General features: G+C 45.9%; 1 protein-coding gene across 5 annotated transcripts in view; it reads left to right on the forward strand.

The window, feature by feature from the left end:
• The window catches only part of LOC137358635 (rho guanine nucleotide exchange factor 25-like), a 392023-nt gene that overhangs the window by 318219 nt on the left and 52145 nt on the right, over window positions 1-21659 (forward strand). For all 5 annotated transcript variants that reach the window (XM_068024767.1, XM_068024768.1, XM_068024769.1 and 2 more), the window contains one exon: window positions 19292-19431. In XM_068024767.1, the coding sequence (XP_067880868.1) occupies window positions 19292-19431 (140 nt within the window). The remainder of the gene's footprint in view (window positions 1-19291; window positions 19432-21659) is intronic.

A 21659-nucleotide genomic window follows, 5' to 3' on the forward strand; every position in this document is an offset into this window, starting at 1 on the left:
ACCTCCAGTTACAATTGGTGTATGTCATGTATGAATGGTGGTTTTTTTCCTCTTAGACACGATACAGCCTAACGCCTTACAGTGCTATTACAGTGCGTATTAATCCATCTGGTGATTACAGTCTGTGCAAGTGATACATGGTTTGGCAATCAGCTGACCACACAGTGAGAAACCCCATCCCTGAGGTGATTCTACGCACAGTCCAGAGTAATGACTATGTGGAAAAATCCCCAGCAAAAGCAGTGATGGTGTGTCAAATAACTCCTTCAAAACTGGGGGGAAAAGATATCCAGTTCGTAATAGGATTCAAGGACTGAGATAATCAAATGCTTCAGGGAGCACAGTGGTTTGTGTGGTCTTTGGCTGAGATTGCAAGATAATTATGGATGAGAAGCACCATTTCGTTCATCCATCCAAGGAGACACTAACATCCCCCCATTGTAGCATCCAACTGTTTCTTAATGATTCCAAAGCTTTTACTTCCATCAGCACCTGTTGATTACTCTTCTTGTAAATACAAATCTCCTGATAAATATCCTAAAGTGACCTTTTTCTAGTTTCAGCCTGTGTCTCCTTGTTTTATTCCTGCCGTTTAATTTAAAGTAATATTAACTTTTTCTATATCTTTAATATTCTCATATACCTCTACAAGTTCACAGGGGCTGTTAAATTAGGTCATGGAGCACCCGTTTCTCAGGCACGATGTGGGCTGCTAAGTGGCGAGTGGGAAGCATGCGCTCACATCCGAACTGATGTGCACTGCCCACCATATTGGGTGAGGCCAAACAAGAGGCGTCCTTTATCCATGCCTGCTAATGTCTGCTGGTTTGTCCCAAGGTAGCCAGAGGTTCAGGCCTGCTGGCAACGGCCCTCAGGTAAGTTCTGGCGGAGGGGGTCGGATGGGGCAATGAAGAGGGGGTTGTCTGGGCCGGGTTGGGGGTGGTGGGCGGGGTGGTGCGGGTGGCGACCGCCAGGGGCATGGAATTGAGAGGAGCACGCCTGCTGCTCCTGGCTCCACAGAAAGGTGGTTTTCATTTATTTTTGAAAAAGTACTTGAGTTTGCTTGACAGCCATGGAGCTAGACCCAAAATATGTCCTGCTCATCGGGAATTAATAGCGCACAGGGTCCTTCAACAGGCGTTAGGCCCCTCATTGACATATTTAAAGGTAAGAATGCCTGTTTTAGGCATCAACTTGGGATTGGGTATAGGCTGAGCCACTGCTAAACGGGCATGCATTGTGCCTGTTTAATGCCTGAAAAACAGGCTCAAAGCATGCCAATTTCTAGCCCCTCCCTTCTAGACTGAAGAGGCCAGTTCTCTCCAGTCTTTTCTCATACCTCAGACTGCTGACGCTCAGGATTAGCCTCATTTGTCTTTTCTGCACAGCTTCCAGAGCTTGAATATCTCCCTTGTGTGTCCTGATGACCAGAACTGGGTGCAGTGCTCAAGGTCCAGTCCGACCAGAGTCTTGTGCAGTGTGATCATAGAACCACAGAAAAATTACAGCACAGAAGGAGGCCATTCAGCCTGTCGTGTCCGTGCCTGCCAAAAAAACTAGCCACCCAACCTAATCCCGCCTTCCAGCACCTGGTCCATAGCTTTGCAGGTTCCAGCACTCCAGGTGCATGTCCAGGCACCTTTTAAAAGAATTGAGGGTTTCTGCCTCCACCACCATTCCTGGCTGTGAATTCCAGACACCCATCACCCTCTGGGTGAAACAGTTTTTCCTCATGTCCCCTCTAATCCTTCTACCAATCACCTTAAATCTGTGCCCCCTGGTAATTGACCTCTCCACTAGGGAAAACAGGTCCTTCCTGTCTACTCTATCTCGGCCCCTCATAATTTTGTACACCTCTATTCAGTCACCCCTCAGCTTCCTCTGTCCTAAGGAAAACAACCCTAGCCTATCCAATCTTTCCTCATAGCTGCAACTTTCCAGCCTTGGCAACATTCTTGTAAAATCTCCTCTGTACTCTCTCCAGAGTAATTATGTCCTTCCTGTAATGTGGTGACCAGAACTGTACGCAATACTCCAGCTAAGGCCTAACCAGTGTTTTATACAGTTCCAGCATTACATCCCTGTTTTTGTATTCTATACCTCGGCCAATAAAGGAAAGCATTCCATATGCCTTCTTCACCACTCTATCTACCTGTCCTGCCACCTTCAGGGAGCTGTGGACATGCACTCCAAGGTCTCTCACTTCCTCCGCCCCTCTCATGAATTCCTCTGATATTCTACTAAACATACGACTTATGGAAAACAAAGACCAATAATGGAAATGTGGGGCAATTTGATATTCTGGAGTTTACCTCAATTGCATTTGAGAGCCAGGGAGATGTTTTGTTGCTCATTACTTCAGAAGATGTGCAGGGCATGGTAGAATCCATGATGGGATAGAATCATACCTAGTTTCTGAAAGGTCAAAACAATGGGCTGAGGTATGAACCAGTCCATCACCTGGAACGCCTCATTCCAATTCTGAAATATCAACCACCTCCAGCCCTACTTCACCCCCACCATTGTTGAAACAGTCACTCATGCTTTTGCCACCCACCCCCAGACTTGCATCTCCAACAAACTTCTCTGGCCCAAGTCATCCAGACCCATGCCTTCGCCACCCCCCACAAACTCCCACCTTATCCTACCCCCTATCAAACCTTGCTTACCTTTTATCCCAGATTTGGTGCTTCTCATCCTCCATGACATTGGTTACGAAGGTATGAGGGGAGAACTGCCTAAGGTTAATTGGGTAAATAGACTGGAAGGTATGGTGGTAAATGAACAGTGGGAAACATTTAAAGAAACAATTCAAAATGTTCAACAAAGGTACATTCCATTCAAAAACAGAAACTCGTCAAGAAAGACCCATCTGTGGCTCACTCAGGAAGTTAAGGAGAGGATTAGACTAAGTAGGCTTACAATGTTGCAAAAATTAGTAGTAAGTCTGAGGATTGGGAGTGTTTCAGAAACCAGCAAAGGGCCACCAAAAAGTTGATAAAAAGGGAAAAAATAGAATATGAGAGCAAACTAGCCAGCAATATAAAAACAGATTTTAAGAGCTTTTATAAGTACATAAAAAGGAAGAGAGTAGCTAAAGTAGATGTTGGTCCTTAGAGGCAGAGACAGGAGAAATCATCATGGGGAATGAGGAAATGGCAGAGGTATTGAACAAATATTTTGTGTCTGTCTTCACGGTAGACGACACAAGTTCCATACCAGAAATAGGCAGTAACCTAGGGTCTAAAAAAAGAGTGAAGAAATTAAGTATATTGATAACAGCCGAGAAAAAGTATTGGAGAAACTTGAGGTGCTAAAATCTGACAAGTCCCCGGGACCAGATGGCCTACATCCCAGGGTTCTAAAAGAGATAGCTGCAGAGATAGTGGATGCACTGGCTATGATTTTCCAGAACTCCTTAGATTTAGGAATGGTCCTGTCAAATGTTACAATGCTTTTCAAGAAAGGAGGTAGAGAGAAAACAGGGAACTACAGGCCAGTTAGCCTAACATCAGTCGTTGGGAAGTTGCTGGAAACTATTATTAAAGAAGTCTTAACATTGCACTTGGAAAAGCATAGTATGATTAGAACAAATCAGCATGGTTTTACTAAAGGGAAATCCTGTTTGACAAATTTATTAGAGTTTTTTGAGGATGTAACTAGTAGGGTAGATAAAGGGGAACCAGTAGATGTAGTATACCTGGATTTCCAAAAGGCATTTGATAAGGTGCCACATAAAAGATTAATAGGCAAGATAAGGGCTCATGGTGTTGGGGGTATTAGAGGATTGAGGATTGGTTAACAGACAGGAAGCAGAGAGTGGGCATAAGTGGGGCATTTTCACGTTGGCAGGCAGTGAATAGTGGGGTGCCGCAAGGATCAGTGCTGAGGCCTCAGCTATTTACACTCTATATTAATGACTTGGATGAAGAGACAGAGAGTAATGTATCTAAGTTTGCTGATGATACAAAGCTCGGTGGAAAGGTAAGCTGTGGGGAGGATGTAGAGAGGCTGCACAGAGATATAGACAGGTTAAATGAGTGGGTAACAAGATGGCAAATGGAGTATAATGTAGGGAAGTGTGAAGTTGTTCAATTTGGTCATAAAAATAGAGAAGCAGAATAATTTTTAAAAGTTGTGAAACTTGTAAGTGTTGATGTGCAGACAGACTTGGGGGTACTCGTACAAGGAACGCACAAAGTTAACATGCAGGTGTAGCAGGCTATTAGGAAGGCAAATGGCATGTTGGCCTTTATTGCAAGGGGATTGGAGTACAGGAATAAAGAAATCTTACTAAAATTGTACAGGGCTTTGGTGAGACTGCACCTGGAATACTGTGTGCAGTTTTGGTTTCCACATTTAAGAAAGGATATACTTGCACTGGAGGCAGTGCAGCTAAGATTTACTAAACTTGTCCCTAGGATGAGGAGGTTGCCCTATGATGAGAGGCTGAGTAAATTGGGCCTATATTCTCTGGAGTTTAGAAGAATGAGAGGTGATCTAATTGAGACATACAAGATTCTGAAAGGACTTGATAGGGTAGAAGCTGAGAGATTGTTTCTGCTGGTCGGGGAATCTAGAACATGGGGATACAGTCTCAGGATAAGGGGCCAATTATTTAGGACTGAGATGAGGAGAAATTATTACACGCAGAGGGTTGTGAATCTTTGGAATTCTCTACCCCAGAGGGTTGTGGATGCTCCATCATTGAATATATTTAAGTTTGGGATAGATAGATTTTTTGGTCTCTCAGGGAATCAAAGGACATGGGGAGCGGGCGGGAAAGTGGAGTTGAAGCCCAAGATCAGCCATGATCGTATTGAATGGCGGAGCAGGCTCGATGGGCCATATGGTCTACTCCTGTTCCTATTTCTTGTGTTCTTGTGGTTTCAAAACCTTTGTTCCCATTTACAAATCCTTCCATGGTTTCCCCCTACCACAACTCTGTAACCTCTTCCAGCCCTATGTTCCTTCTGCTCCTCAGTGCTATACATCCTTCCCCTCCTCCCCACCATCACTGGCAGATTCTCCAACCATCGCTCTGGAACTGCCTCCCTAAAGCTAAGTTGCTGTCAACATCTCTTCCCCAAATTCAATCATCTCCTCAGAGCCTAACTCTCCATCCAAGCCTTCGATGATTTCGATGAACCTTCTTCCAATTCCTTCACAGTGCCCCATCTTTCCGCCTTGCTCACCACTGCCCCCCACTTCCCCCCACCCCCAGGAATATTCTAGGGATGTTTTGCTATGTTAAGTTGCAATAGACGTGTAGGTTTTGTGGTTCCTGAATGGCCATTGTGGCCTTCATCATTATACATGTTCTAAAACTAATTAGAAAGAGAGAACCTGAATCTAAATAGCCAATGAAGTATTTTTGAAGTGTAGTCACTGTTGTAACATAGTGAAAAGTGGCTACTTGTTTACAAGTTGCCGTTAATGATGGCAGTGAGATCATAACTGAGAGGAGGAGCTACAGAAGTAGCCAGGCAAAGCGAGACAGAGGTTTGAAGACAGGGAATAAAGCCAGAATGGAGTTTACAGTCAGCTCGCCAACGCTGGTTGAACACATTCCTGGAGGTTTCATCACATGATCTCCCAGCTCTAACTGCCCCTCCCGGTCAAACAGGCCTTTTCACCCCCATCTCCAATCTTTTTATAACTAAGAAATGAATGTGTTCTTTCTCCATGCCCCTCTGACTTTTCTCCTGGATTTTCTTGCAGCAGCGTCCCTGAAGATTAATCTTCAACCCTAGCTTACAGCAAACTTTCACTGGACTCCATTGGAGATTACAGCTTCAGATATACTCCAGGACTTGAGCACAAAAATCTCGGCTGACACTCCATTGCAGCACAGAGGGAGTGCTGCAATGTCAGAGGTGCTGCCTTTTGGATCAGATATTAAACTGAGGCCCTCTGTCTGCCCTCTCAGGTGGATGTAAGAGATTCCATGGTACTATTTTGAAGAAGAGCAGGGGAGTTCTCCCCGGTGTTCTGGTCAATATTTATCCCTCAATCAACATCACAAAAACAGATTATCTGGTCATGATCACATTATTGTTGGGGGGGGGAGGGGTGGTGGTGGTGTTAACAAATCTCTCGGCCTGAATGCCTCAATCAGAGGTTCTCCATTTCCCACTGCTGATGTACCTCACACATGTGGAGCACGCTATGGGGAAAAACAATCAGGTCAGGCTTCAAGAAAAGTTCGAGAATAACTTTTCTGAACAGGGGTTGCCCGCATAGAGCCCCAACCACCAGAAGCATGCATGATGGCAACTTGCATCCGTTCCATTCTTCTCCCCTCCCTCCCCTGCAGTCTCCTGTTTAAAGCTTGCATCTTGGCTGTGTTCAAGTATTTACCGCTGATCAAACTGAAACGTAGCACTTTTCCATGGAGCCCATCTTTTACATGGTGCCCCGAAATGGACAGAAGATCGTGGGATGCACATGCGCAAGTTCCCGATATATGCCCCTGGGAGGGCGCATTCAGAAAACGGATCCCTCATATTTGCTCCTGCATTCTGGATCCCCCCACAAAACTCAGAGCTTCCTGTGTCCCGAAGCCTTGAATGACCGCAGTTGGCGTTTTTAAAGGTGCAGCTGCTTTTGTGCCAACAGCCACATTGAGAATCGGAAAAGGAATATTAAAGAGCATATATATCCCAAGACTGTTTTTTTGCCTCTTTACCTTTGGTAGAGCAATGCAACTTGTGATTAAACTGCAGACTAGGCTTGTGGACTGGATTCAATTTGCCAACTTGCCTGCCAAGAAACTTTCATCCTTGGATCAAAGCTCTGCTTGGAGCAAGGTTTCCATAGGCTGCTAATAAAATGGCTGATTTGCCAAATTTGCGCCTCACTCATGTTGAATTATTCATCACCCATTATACCAACACAGCACTTCTCAGTGAAAGCTATTTTGCAGAAATGCTAATGTGGGAACAGTTATCTCTTGCAGAGACTGTTGCCTTTGGGCGAATTTAAGGAATGATCAGACAATCCGTGTCCGAGCATCTGTTTCGTTTTTTTTTTAGAGATACAGCACTGAAACAGGCCCTTCGGCCCACCGAGCCTGTGCCGACCATCAACCACCCATTTATACTAATCCTACACTAATCCCATATTCCTACCACATCCCTACCTGTCCCTATATTTCCCTACCACCTACCTATCCTAGGGGCAATTTATAATGGCCAATTTACCTATCAACCTGCAAGTCTTTTGGCTTGTGGGAGGAAACCGGAGCACCCAGAGGAAACCCACGCAGACACAGGGAGAACTTGCAAACTCCACACAGACAGTACCCAGAATTGAACCCGGGTCGCTGGAGCTGTGAGGCTGCAGTGCTAACCACTGCACCACTGTGCCACCCTGTTGCCTCTGTGGAGCTGAGGCATGTTTCTCCATTCAAGGCGCTATATAAATGTTTTTGACTGTAGCAAGTGTAGACATGCATATTTGATTTAAAGGGAAGTTCCAAGAACCATCCAGTTTATATTTGTCATAGATTGTAAGCAATGTCCCCCAGCTTGGAGGCTAGCGTTCTCGACGTCAGGAAGCACTTCTTCACATAAAGGGTAGTGGAAACCTGGAACCTGGGTCAATTGAAAATTTAAAAACTGAGATCGATAGATTTTCGATGGGTAAGGGTATTAAAGGTTGCAGAACCAAGGCAGGTAGGTGGAGTTAAGATACAGATCAGCCCTGGAACAGGCTCGAGGAGCTGAATGGCCCCCTCCTGCTGCTGTGTTCCTCGGCAGTTTGGCTGGTGTCCAAACGATTGACAAATCAATATCGGCCTTGTGTGCTGTACTGCTGGGTGGTGCTGCTCAGTACTGGCCTCCACTTTAAGCAGCCTCTCGGCTCAGAACGCCAGCACTCTGAACACGGTCTCACTGCTTTCGTGGTCAGTATATTTGTTCCAAAGTTCCATCGCTGTCAGTGCTGTCCTGCTCAGGATGCCAGTTTTGAACTGTGAGTGAGACACAAATAAATATAGCACAGCCCCTCCAAACAGCAGGACAGGAGCAGCAGCTTGACTGGACAGCTGCTTCAGGTGCTGCCAAGTCCTGAGCAATACTCTGCTCAGGTTGACAGCTGATGCAATGGGTGGCGGAGGGGGGGGAGGGTTTTTAATCTCCCCAAAAATGGTCAGGTTTGTGGGGAGGGGGCGGTGGTGGGATGCTAAAATGCCCACCTCCAACCTACCACTTCCACTTTTAACGAAGGCAGGGAGGAGTGGGGAGAGGGGGTGCAACCAACCCACTCTCAGGAAGCGAGTCACTCATTTAAATAATTTAATAAGACTGTATGCCTCACGCTTAGTTTGCATTTGAAATTAAAACCTGGTCGGCCGGGCCTCCTGCGGGTCTGGGGCAACCCAGCAGCTTAAGGGAGGGGAGGACTGCCTCATCAAGCAGCTAAGTGGTTTTTCAGCACTGCTTGTGGGCCAGGAAGAACAGGAGTACTCCCCCAAAATCCCCACCAGCAACAACCGCCCCCACCCCGCCCCGCCCCGCGATCCAATCTGCCCCCTCCAACCTTTCAGATCCTCCTCTTCCCCTCCACCACCCCCACCACCTCTGGTCTCTGATCTCCCCGGACACAGGCCTCCGATCTTCCCTCCCTCCTCCTCCAGCCTTTTCGATCCCTCTCTCCTCTCCGCGGCCTGACTGCAGCCTAGTGCCAAAGGCCAACCTGCCGACAGCTCGCTAGCCTTTCAACCTGGCAAACAGGAAACAGAGACAAAAAAATGTTACTGATCCCGCCATTAAATTTGGCGGAACCTTAGCCTGAACGAAAAACTGCCTCTTTCACTCCCTCCTCCCCCTACCACACCGCACCCCCCCCCCCTAAATATCGGGGTCAATGATTCAATGAAGCAACAACAACTTGCATTCATGCAGTGCCTTCAGCATAGGCTGACCTGACAAGGCACTTCACAGGATCATAATCGGTCAAAAATGGACACTGAGCCATTGTTCAACCTGATGTCTACCTGGGGAGTCTCTTACAAGTCGGGCACTGCGACTTATTGGAAAACAGGAAGTTAAATGGATCATGAAGTACACTGCTGTGTTTTCAAGGAATGGGTTAGAAGCAGGGATCAGTTTGTTGTTTGAGGTGGTGCCAAGTTTAATGATCAATTGTGTGCTTAATCCCAGGAGCTGAAAACATGCTGACTCTTCCCAGAGCATAACCATAATAGTACAAATGCTGTTATGAGAACAGGGCTACAGGCTTGGTGCCAAGGCAGGAGGAAAGTGAATGTAGTCAAAATGAGTCCCTTATGTGGCTTCGAATGTGGCAGGATAAGCAAGATGGGCTGAATGACTTTTTCTGCTCCTATTTTTGTGCTTTTAAGTCAATCAGAGCCTAAAAACAAAAGCTACCAACCAATTAGAACTAAGTTTATGGGTGGGGGGTGGAATCTGTGAGTCTGTGTGTGAGTGAGTGTGTATGGGGCTCAGTACGTGTGAGTTGGGGGCATTTGTGCGTGTCTGTGGGTGGCATATGTGAATGTGTGTGTGTGACTGAGCGTGTGTAGGTGTGAGTCTGTATGACACAGTAAGTCTGTGGGGTGGGGCAGCCTTTAAGTGGGTGTGTAGTCAGTCCATGGGTGCGAGTGTATGGGGCTCAGTGTGCACTACTGTATGGAAATTTAACACTCCATGGAGCAGGAGGGGGCCATTCAGCCCCTCGAGCCTGTTCGGCCAATCAATGAGATCATGGCTGATCTGTATCCTAACACCATCCACGCACCATGGCTCCATATCCCTTAATACCCTTGTCTGGCAAAAATCTATCGATCCCAGATTTAAAATTGTGAATTGAGCTAGCATCGGCTGTTTTTTGTGGGACAGAGTTCCACACTTCTATCACCCATTGCGTGAAGCAGTGTTTCCTAAATGCTCTCCTGAATGGCCTGGACGCCCCCACTAACAGAAAATGTTTCTCAATATCGATCTTTTTGATGGTGGGGAGGTGGTGGAGTAGTGGTAATGTCACTGGACTAGTAATGCTCTGGTGGCTATTGGTTCAAATCCCACCCTAGCAAATGGTGAAATGTAAATTCAATTGATAAAAAAAAAAGCTGATGATGAAGGCATTGTTGTAAAAACCCATCTGATTCATTGATGCCCTGTAGGGAAGGAAATCTGTCCCACTTATCTGGTCTACATGTGACTCCAGACCTACAGCAATGGGGTTGACTCTTAACTGCCTTCTGAAATAGCCGAGCAAGCCACTCAGTTCAAGGGCAATTAGGAATGGGCAATAAGTGCTGGCCTAGTCAATGATGCCCACATCCCACTAATGAAGAAAAAAAGTCTTGCTACCTTAATTAAATCACCCCTGAATCTATATTCCAGAGAAGATAAGCCTAGTTTTTGTAATCTCAGCACCTAATATAACCCTTGGAGCCCTGCTAGCATTCTGGTGGATTTACACTGCACTTTTTCCAAGGCCAATATATCCTTTCTAAGGTGAGGTGTCCTGAACTGCACACAATACTCCAAACGTGGCCTAACCAGGGCTGTGTACAGCTGAAGCAAAACTTCCTCCCCTTTCTATTCTAGCTCGCTCATTATAAAGGCTAACGTTGCCCTTGTGGTTATTTTTCATATATGACTCTGACATTTTAGTGAGCTGCCGACATGGACCCCTAAATCCCTTTGGACTGCCACTGTTCCTACCTGTTCACCCTTGGAAAAATACTCAGATCTTGTCATTTATTTCCCAAAATGGATGGCCTCATGCTTACCTGTTTTGAAATCTATCTGCCACAGTTTTGATCACTCACTTAATCTGTCAATGCCTCTTTGTAATTTTGCGCTCCCATCTCTACTACTTATTATACCACAAAATTCTTGTGTCATTGGCAAACTTGGATATATGACTCTTTATTTTGTTATCTGAGTCATTAATAACTGTAGTGAATAATTGAGGCCCCAGCACAGATCCTTGTGGGACACCATGCGTTACTTCCTTCCAATTCGAGTACATACCCATTATCCCTACTCTTTGCAAGGACCAGCTTTATCGATCGTTGTTTCATTGCACAATTCTAGTTTAAATCAATCGAAAGAGATATACAATCCTGACATGTGTAGAGTTATGAGCACCTGACAATCCTGTGTGTGAGATTTTCAGTCACGAGCCCTCCACCTGAACCACGATCCTCCTAGATCTCGGAAAACATTAACCTTGGTGCAAGTTGCAAGTTTCCCCAGTCACAAGACTGACAAGTGGCAGCCAGGCGACTTTAGCATATTTTCCTTCTCCCTCTCATCTTTTCTCTGCCTTTCTCTCACTCTCCATAGCTCCCCTCCCCCTGTCCCCAACAGTAGATATTCTAAACATTTTCTCTTGTAGCTATGGAATCAAGACTATCGCAGCAGGCATACTGGTAGTGAAAACCCATTATTAAATCTAGAGAGTCCATAGCTTTAGTAAGGGCTATGACAAAAGGGCGGCACAGTGGCGCAGTGGTTAGCACTGCAGCCTCACAGCTGCAGGGACCCGGGTTTGATCCTGGGTACTGCCTGTGTGGAGTTTGCAAGTTCTCCCTGCGTCTGCGTGGGTTTTCTCCGGGTGCTCCGGTTTCCTCCCACAAGCCAAAAGACTTGCAGGTTGATAGGTAAATTGGCCATTATAAATTGTCACTAGTATAGGTAGGTGGTAGGGAAATATAGGGACAGGTGGGGATGTTTGGTAGGAATATGGGATTAGTGTAGGATTAGTATAAATGGGTGGTTGACGGTCGGCACAGACTCGGTGGGCCGAAGGGCCTGTTTCAGTGCTGTATCTCTAATCTAATCTAATCTAATCTCAAAGTCATATCGGCAGACATTTTACAGAGGGGATGCCGCGTAAATTCACACCACTGGCTTGGTGCGCCGGTTTTCCAGCATTTTCCGGGCCATTTTCCCAGAGGCGGGATTGTAGGCAGAACGACTGCCCGCCCACAAGCGGCGGGTAGCCAATTAAGGGAAGTAAAGTGCCAATTATGGCCAATTATCAGTGCCCTGCTGCCGGTTTCAGGAACAGGCCAGCTGCCTCATGGTGGTCTCCCAGTGGCAGACTGGGAGTGGGGGGGGGGGGGGGCAACACTCCAGGAAGGCTTTGAGACCCCCCCTCGCCTACCTGGCCACCGTCCGTAATTGGACAGCGAGCGTGCCATCTGGCCACTAATCGGCGAATTCAGGAAAAATCTGCTCCTGGCACAGTGTGGGGGTCGGGACCCCCATTTGACCCTGACGTTGGGGTCCCCACCCAAAACCCAAATTCCTGACCATCGAATCATAAATTTGCAGCACAAGAGGAGGCCATTTTGGGCCTATCATGTCTGTGCCAGTGCGCTGGAGTTATCCAGTGGAAGATTTTCTACCTGGAAACTCCCAGTTGCACGTATCAGGAAATGATGCATTTCCAGCCCATGATTTTCCCCCTTGGTAAAATTAATGGATGGAAAATCCCAACCAGCATGCAATGAGAGTGCTCCGGCAAAAAAAAATCCCCTCTATCAATAGTCATAGAGAGATACAGCTCTGAAACAGGCCCTTTGGCCCACCAAGTCCATGCCAACCATCAACCACCCATCTATACTAATCCTACATTAATCCCATTTTCCCCCTCACATTCCCACAATTCTCCTACCACCACTAGGGTCATTTTTTTTGAAACAATGGCCAACTTACCTATCAACCCACAAGTCTTTGGCATATAGGAGGAAACCCACACAGTCACAGGGAGAACTTGCAAAGTCTGCACAGGCAGTATCCAGAATCAAACCCGGGTCACTGGAGCTATGAGGCTGCGGTGCTAACCACTGCGCCACTGTGCCGCCCAATAATCATCCCTCCTGCATAACAACAGCTTGCTTCCTTCAGCAAGTGAAATGTCATGACGGGTGTTAAAAGAAATTATTCTCATCTTTGTGTTTTCTGTGAACACTTTTGTTTATTAGGTATAAAAATATTGGAGATGGAAAAAGAAAAGACTGTTTGACTGGGCCTCCAGGAATATGTCCAACCAGAGTTGGCAACCTTGGCTGCATTTGGGAGAGAGCTGTAAGACTGCAAAGGAGCAAGACAGTAGTCAGTGTCCTAGCACACGTCACCTATAACCTGGAATGGAACTTTTCCAGTTGGGTGGTAATTGGGATGTTCCATCTGTTTATTCGCTGCCCAAATTTTGGACGCAACCAGCTTGGGCAGCTATTCCCGTATGTCCCTGTTTGTGAATGATATTGTGAAATATCTGTGCTTCTCTAATTCTGGCCACTTGCACATCCCCGACTTTAATTGCTCCACGAGAGAGCGAACGTGAGAAATAAGCAGAGCCACAGTTAAAAGTGGCAGCGGGAGAGAGAGAGAGAGCCTGAGAGAGAACAGTGCTGGAGACCCACAGTTAAAAGCGGTAGTGGGGAGTCAGAGAGCAAGCACATTTGCAAAAAGAGCAAAACAAGCAAATTGGGAGGTCACCGGGGTGATTGGTTGGTGAGTATTTCTCTTTTGCTGTCTTTAAACTAGGGCATTCGTGAAAACTAGGAGTCAGGAAATTAAATACTTCAATAAGGGTGAGTATAACAGTAAGTGAATTAATAAGAGTAGTAGCACAGAGCAGGTCTAGAGGCACGTATTGAAATTAATAGTTTAAACAAGGTACTAACTCGATTCTAAAAGAGGCAATAGAGATCTTTTTTTAAGGCCACGGATGGGCAGCTGAGACTTGTTGCTTGCAATTCCTGCACCATGTGGAAACTTCAGGACACTTCCTGTGTCTTGGAGGGCGTCACATGTGTAGGAGGTATCTCCAGCTGCTTGAGCTCAAGCTCAGGATTTTTGAGCTCGAGGGGCAGCTGGAGTCACTGCACAGCATCGGGGAGGATGAGAGTTTCCTGAATCAAATGATCCAAGAGGAGGTCTGCCCACAGGCAGTGAAAGTTCAGGATAGTAGATGGGTGACCATCTGGAAGAGTAGGAAGAGGTAGGCGGTGCAGGAGTCTTCAGGGTGTGAGTCACTCTCAAACAGGTATACAGCATTGGAGACTGCTGGGAGTGACGATGCCTTGAAGGAGTGCAGTACAGACCATGGCACCAATGGGTAAAGGACTGTATAGGAGGGAACAGCAAAGAGTAGAAATGCAGTCGTTAAAGGACATTCCATAGTTAGGGGGACAGACAAGCGTTTCTGTAACCGTCTGGTGTGTTGGCATGCTGTGTTGCCTTCCTGGTGCCAGGGTAAAGGACATCATGGAGAGGGTTCAGAATATTCTGCAGGGGGAAGGGAGTGAGCCAGAAGTTGTGGTACACGTTGGTTCCAACGACATAGAGAGGCCAGGTATTGAGGTCCTATGGTCAGATTTTAAGGAGCTAGGGAGGAAGTTAAAAAGTAGGACCTCGACGGTAATAACCTCTGGATTACTCCCAACGCAACAGGCTAGTGAGAGTAGAAATAGGAAGGTCAGGAGGATCAATGCGTGGCTTGAGGCATGGTGCAGGAGGGAGGACTTCAGATTCTTGGCGCATTGGGACCAGTTGTGGGGCAGGGGGCACCTATTCAAAAGGGGCGGGTTGCACCTCAACAGGACTGGGACCAATGTCCTCATTGGAAGGTTCACTAGTGTGGTTGAGGAGGGTTTAAACTAAATTGTCAGGGGGATGGGCACCAGCATATAGAAGTAGAAAAGAGGAATAAGGTGCAGAAACTGCATAGAGTGTTGGATAGTACTAGAGAAGGAAGTCGTACAATATTAAGTAGGAGCAGAATAAGGACTACGAAGAATACAAAGACAGGTTTACAATGCATGTATGTCACCACACAAAGTGTGGTGAATAAGGTCGGTGAGCTACAAGCACAAATAGTCATGTGGGAATATGATGTAATGGCAATAATGGAAACGTGGCTTAAAAATGGTGAGGACTGGGTGCTTAATATTCAGGGATACAAAGTGTTCAGAAAAAATAGGGCAGGAAAAAAGGGAGGTGGGTGGCAGTACTGATTAGGGAAGACATTGTAGTGTTGGAAAGAGGGTGCAAGGACAGCATCCATTTCGTTAGAGTTGAGAAGCAAGAAAGGGTATGATCACGCTACTGGGGTATTCTATAGGCCTCCAAATAGTGAGAGAAAGATAGAGGAGCAAATCTTCAGAGAAATCAGAGATGTGCAAGAACTATAGAGTGGTGATACTGGGGGACTTTAATTACCCAAATATTGATTGGGATAACGTTAGAGTAAAGGGAAAGGAGCAGGAAGAATTTCTGAACTGTATTCAGGAGAACTTCCTTGATCAGTATGTTCTCAGTCCAACTAGGAAGGAGTCATTGCTAGATCTGGTGCTGAGGAATGAGGTGGGACAGGTGGACCAAGTATCTGTGGGGGATCACTTGGGTAAGAGTGATCATTGTATCATAAGGTTTAGCTTAGTAATGGAGACGAGCAAGGAACAATCTAAGGTTGAACTTCTAAATTGGAAGAGGGCTAACTTCAATGGGATGAGAGGGGATCTAGCCAGGGTAAAATGGAACCAAAGACTGACAGGAAAAACAGTAACAGAACAATGGGTGATCTTTAAGGAGATGTTTCAGGTACAGACTAGGTACATTCCAACAAGGGTGAAAGGTAAGGGAAACCAAAGCCAGGGCTTCTTGGATGTCAAAGGAGATAGAGAATATGATGAAACAAAAAAAGAGGGTATATGCTGCATGTCAGGTGAATTTTTCAAGCAAGAACCAGGCCAAATACAATAAGTTGAGAGGGGAGGTGAAGAGGAAAATAAGACTGGCAAAGAGAGAATATGAGAATAAAATGGCAGTCGACATAAAAGGGAACCCAAAAATCTTCTACAGGAATGAAAATAGTAAGCAGGTAGTAAGAGGCTGGGTCGAGCCTATTAGCTATAGCTCTTGGGGCAAAAGGGATCAAAGGATATGGGGGGAAAGAGGGAACAGGTTACTGAGTTGGATGATCAGCCATGATCATAATGAATGACGAAGCAGACTCGAAGGGCCGAATGGCCTACTCCTGCTCCTATTTTCTATGTTTCTATATTAGGGACAAAGAGGGTGACATATGCTTAGAGGCACAGGGCAAGGCTCGAATACTTACTGAGCACTTTGTATTGGTGTTTACTAAGGAAGAGGATGCTCACAAAATATCAGTAGAAGTAGAGATGGTAGAGATAATAGATGGGGTGAAAATTGATAGGCAGGATGTACTGGAAAGGCTGGCTCTGCTTAGTAGATAAGTCACCTGGTCTGGATGGCTTGCATCCCAGGTTGCTAAAGGGAGTGGGAGTGGAGATAGTGGAAGGGCTTGTCATAATCTTCCAATTAGATACAGGGGAGGTGTCAGAGGATTGAAAAGTGACAAATGTGATACCCTTGTTCAAGAAAGGGACATTCTTATTCAAGAAAGGTATGGACATTCATAGTAACTAGGGGAGACGGTGGCGTAGTGGTATTGTCACTGGACTAGTAACCCAGAGATGCAGGGTATTGCTCTGGGGATATGGGTTTGAATCCCACCACAGCATAAGGTGAAGTTTGAATTCAGTTAATAAATCTGGAATTCAAAAATGATGACCGAATGATGGCCATGAAACCATTGTTGTAAAAACCCATCTGATTCACGAATGTCCTTCAGGGAAGGAAATCTGCCATCCTTACCTGGTCTGGTCTGCAAGTGACTCCAGACCCACAGCAATGTGGTTGACTCTGAAATGGCCTAGCAAGCCACTCAGTTGTGTCTAACCACTACAAAGTCAATAAGGAATAGAAACTGGATGGACCACATGGCATTGATCTAGGCAAACCCAGCCCTGTCAACCCTGCAAAGTCCTTCTTGCTAACATCTGGGCCAAAGTTGGGAGAGCTGTCCCAGAGACTAGTCAAGCAACAGCCTGACACAGTCATACTCACAGAATTATACCATACAGGCAATGTCCCAGACACTGCCATCACTATCCCTGGGTATGTCCTGTCCCACTGGTGGCAGCACAGTGGTATATAGTCAGCAGGAAATCGTCCTGGAAGTCCACAACATTGACTCTAGACCCCATGAAGTCCGTTTGATTGGCACCCCATCCACTGGCTTCAACATTCACTCCCTTCACCACTGACGCACAGTGGCAGCAGTATGTACCATCTACAAGATGCAACGCACCAAGGTTCCTTAGACAGCACCTTCCAAACCTGTGATATCTACCACCTAGAAGGACAAGGGCAGCAAATGCATGGAAACACCACCACCTGCAAGTTCCCCTCAAAGTCACACACCATCCTGACTTGGAACTATATCGCCGTTCCTTCACTGTTGCTGGGTCAAAATCCTGAAACTCCCTCCCTAACAGCACTGTGGGTGTATCTACACCACACGGACTGCAGCGGTTCAAGAAGGCAGCTCACCACCACCTTCTCAAGGGCAATTAGGGATAGGCAGTAAATGCAGGCCTTGCCAGCAACACCCACATCCCGTGAACAAATTTTTAAAAAATCTACAGGCTGGTCAGTTTAACATCAGTGGTGGATAAGGTTTTAGAAACAATAATCAGGAAAAAAAAATCAACAGGCATTTGAGTTCATTAAGGGGAGCCAGCACGGATTTGTAAAAGGCAGATCGTGCTTGACTAATCTAACGGAATTTTTTGATGAAGAAACGGCGAAGGTTGATGAAGGGAAAGCAATGGATGTTGTCTATGTGGATTTTTAGAAAACGTTTGACAAAATACCACATAAAAAGCTGGCCAACAAAATTGAGGCTCATGGAATTGGAGAGTCAGTTTCAGCTTGGATAGAAAATTGGCTTAAGGACAGAAAACAGCAAGTTGTGGTAAATGGTTGTTTTCCAGACTGGAGGATGATAGACAGTGGTGTTCCCCAAGGGTCAGTGCGAGGAACACTGCTATTGTTGCTATGTATAAATGACTTGGATATTGGAATACAGAGTAAAATTTCAAAATTTGCCATGATACTGAACTTGGAGGTGTGGCAAACAGTGAGGATGATACAAATCGACTGCAACAGGACTTAGATAGGCTCGCAAAATGGGCAGACAAGTGGCAGATGGAATTTAATACAGAGAAATGTGAGATGATGCATTTTGTTGGAAGGGATAGCGCGACGCAAAATAGACTTAATGGTACAGCTCTAAAGAGTGTACAGGGACAGGGGGCCTGGGGGTTCATGTGCTTGAAGGTGGCCGGACATATTGAGAGGGTGGTTAGTAAAGTATATGGGATCTTGGGCGTCATAAATAGAGGTATTGAGTACAAAAGCAGGGAAGCTATGCTGACCCTTTATAAAACTCTGGTTAGGCCACAACTGGAGTATTGTGTCCAGTTCTGGTCACCACACCAGGAAGGATGTGAGGGTCCTTGAGATGGTGCAGAGGAGATTTACCAGAATGGTTCCAGGGATGAGGGTTTTAGTTACGAGGTTAGGTTGAAAAAGCTGGGGTTGTTCTCCTTAGAACAGAGGGGATTGATGAAGAGCCATATCGACCTAAAACATTAACTCTGTTTCTCTCTCCACAGATGCTAACAGACCTGCTGAGTGTTTCCAGCATTTTCTGCTTTTATTTCAGGTTTCCAGGATCTGCTGTACTTTGCTTTTGTTTTGAGATTGAGGGGAGATTTGATGGAGGTGTACAAGATTATGACAGGTTTAGATAAGGTAGACAAAGAAAAGCTGTTCCCATTAGCTGATGGTACAAGGACTAGGGAACACAGATTTAAGGTTTTGGGCAAGAGCTGAGGGGGGATGTGAGGAAGAACCTTTTTTACGCAGCGAGTGGTAATGACCTGGAACTCTTAGCCTATAAGGGTGATGGAAGTGGAGACGATGAATGATTTCAAAAGGAAATTGAATGGGCACCTGAGGGAAATAAACTAGCAGGGCTACAGGGATGGAGTGAGGGAATGGGGCTGACTGGATTGCTCTACAGAGAGCTGGCATGGACTTGATGGGCCAAATGGCCTCCTTCTGTGCCGTTATGACTCTATGACCATTGGCAGTCATGCCTTCAGTTGTCTGGGCCCTAAAGCTCTGGAATTCCCTCCCTAAAACTCTCTACCTCTCTCTCCTCTTTTACGAATCTCCTTAAAAACCTACCTCTTTGACCAAGCTTTTGGTCATCTGCCCTAATATCTCCTTATGTCAAACTTTGCTTTGTAAAGCCCCTGTGAACCTCCTTGGGACATTTTGTCATGTTAAACAGTGTTATATCAATAGAAGTTGTTGTTGTTTGAGGAGGAATGTCAGTAATATTTTAATGCGTTTGTATCTCCTAGCTGCAGGCTCCTATCACACACCTTTCTGATCAGGACGGTGCCGTGGGTTCATTGGCCCACCCTCCCAACGGATTTCCACGGCAATCAATCAGATCAATAGACACCGAGGAAGAAAAGAGGAGTGCCTTAGAAAAGAGTATGTAAGTGACAAACATCACCAAAAAGGTCGATCTGTATTTAATATATTTCAGCTAATTCTGCATTGAACCCATTGCTGGGGGGTGGGTGTAATTTGAACCAAATCTGCTTAGCGGGAAACTGGCAGGATGGGGTCAGCCACCCGTTTTACTCCATGGGCTTCAGTGCAGGGTCAAACGGGTTGGCGGTCCCATCCCATCAGCCTCCTGTTAGGCGGGTTATGTTAAAATGACCCCCTTTGAATTCACACAAGATCTAAACACACCTCATACCAGTTACATTCAAAGACAAGCCGAGAATAGGCAACTTTAGACTTGAGCATAAAATCTAGGCTGACACTCCAGCGCTGCACTGAGGGAGTGCCGTCTTTCGGACGAGGCGTCGAACAGAGGCTCCGTCTGCCCTCACAGGCATGGTACTATTTGAAGAGCAGGGGAGTTCTCCATGACGCCCTGGCCAATCGATAGCCCTCATCCAGCATTACCGAAACAGATGATCTCATCACTGTTTGTGGGAGCTTGCTGTGCGCAAATTGGCCGCCGCGTTTCCCACATTACAACAGTGACTACACTTCAAAAAAGTACTTCATTGGCAGTAAGGTGCTTTGGGATGTCCTGAGGCCGTGAAAGGCGCTATAGAAATGCAAGTCTTTCTTCTTGACTGATCATTAGGCAGAATAGGGAGGATAGAAAGAAATAGTGAATGTTGAATTCTAGATCATACCTGCTGTTCGTGGACTGAAAGGAGTTTTCTGATTGCACGTCTACAGCATCTATAGTTATAGCCAGGTGTCTGGTAGAAGCGGGAGGAGAGGATGGCACAGTGGTATCGAGAAAGCAAATAGTACACAACTCGCAGAACACATGACTTGATATACTGCGATAGTCAGCTGTCTGTTCATTACAGAGAAGAGGGTACATGAGCAGGCTCAATCTCAACAGGGAGGCAGTAACTGGGGTATCCAACCTGATCCATTGAGACTTGTAAGGACAATCAGCCGTTCATCCTACACTAGCAGTCTCACTGAAGGTCTCCGCTGCTTTCAACTCTCATCCCGCAACATCCTTTCAGACAAAGGACAAACCTCAGCAGGCAGTCATTTAGTTTTTTTCGTCAACTTTATTTCCTTCATGATGAAATGGCAACCCTTGCATGTTGTGGGTGCTCAGTCAGTTGACAAGCTGCTTCGGATACGGAAGGTTTCGCTCTCAGAGGTATCGCAGGTAGTCAGTTGAACATGGCAGTATGATGACACAAAACCGCCCACCTGACATAGGTGTCAATTGTCTTCTCCATGCATGCCACTGCTGGAGGGCACCTCTTGTTGATGCCCACTAGACAGAAATCAATGGGCATCTAAAAGACCTCTGAATTCCTCCCTCAGGGTTGGCTGTAAAAAGTGAATGTACAACAGTTCACACATTTTGTGAGGTGGGTGTTTTATACTCTGAAGTCAGTTTAGCTCTTGTACATAAAAAGTGTTTTGCTTTTGCGTTTTAAACTGCTCTCGTAGTTGAGCCGTACATTCTTGAGTGTATACACTTGCCCCTATATCCATCCAATTCGATTGTGTAAGCTGTGGCTCAATAGGTAACACTCTGAGTTAGAAGCTTGTGGGTTTAAGACCCGCTCTAGAGACTTGAGCTCATAATCTAGCCTGACACTCCCCGTGCAGTACTGGGGGAGTGCTGCACTGTGGGAGCTGCTGTCTTTCAAGTGAAACATGAAACCAAGGGCTTGTCTGTCCTCTCAGGTGGATGTGAAAGATCCCTTGGCACTATTTGTAGAAGAACAGGGGAGTCCAGTCTGATATTTATCCCTCATTATCTCATTGTTGCTTGTGGGAGCTTGCTGTGTGCAAATTGGCTGCCGCATTTCCTACATTACAACAGTGACTACACTTCATTGGCTGTAAAGTGCTTTGGGACTTCCTGAGGCTGTATGAAAGCACGCCTTTCTTTAGTGGGCCAAGGATAAAGAGCAGAAAAACTTTTGATTAGATTGCTTTAGAGACTGGTTCTATCCTGTGCCTCCACAGGATCCTTAATTTACTTTGATGGAGATGCATTGGCCTCGGTTTGAACCTTCAGTATTTTACTTTTCCTGATTGTGTTTAATTTAGAGATTCATTGAATCATTATTTAAATTATGTTTAGTGATGTGGTCGGTAATTTCACAGCTTATTTTCCATGTATAAAAATGCAAAATTATAATTTAAATTCATGTAATG

The sequence above is a fragment of the Heterodontus francisci genome, chromosome X (genome assembly GCF_036365525.1).
Source record: "Heterodontus francisci isolate sHetFra1 chromosome X, sHetFra1.hap1, whole genome shotgun sequence".
Lineage (NCBI taxonomy): Eukaryota > Metazoa > Chordata > Chondrichthyes > Heterodontiformes > Heterodontidae > Heterodontus > Heterodontus francisci.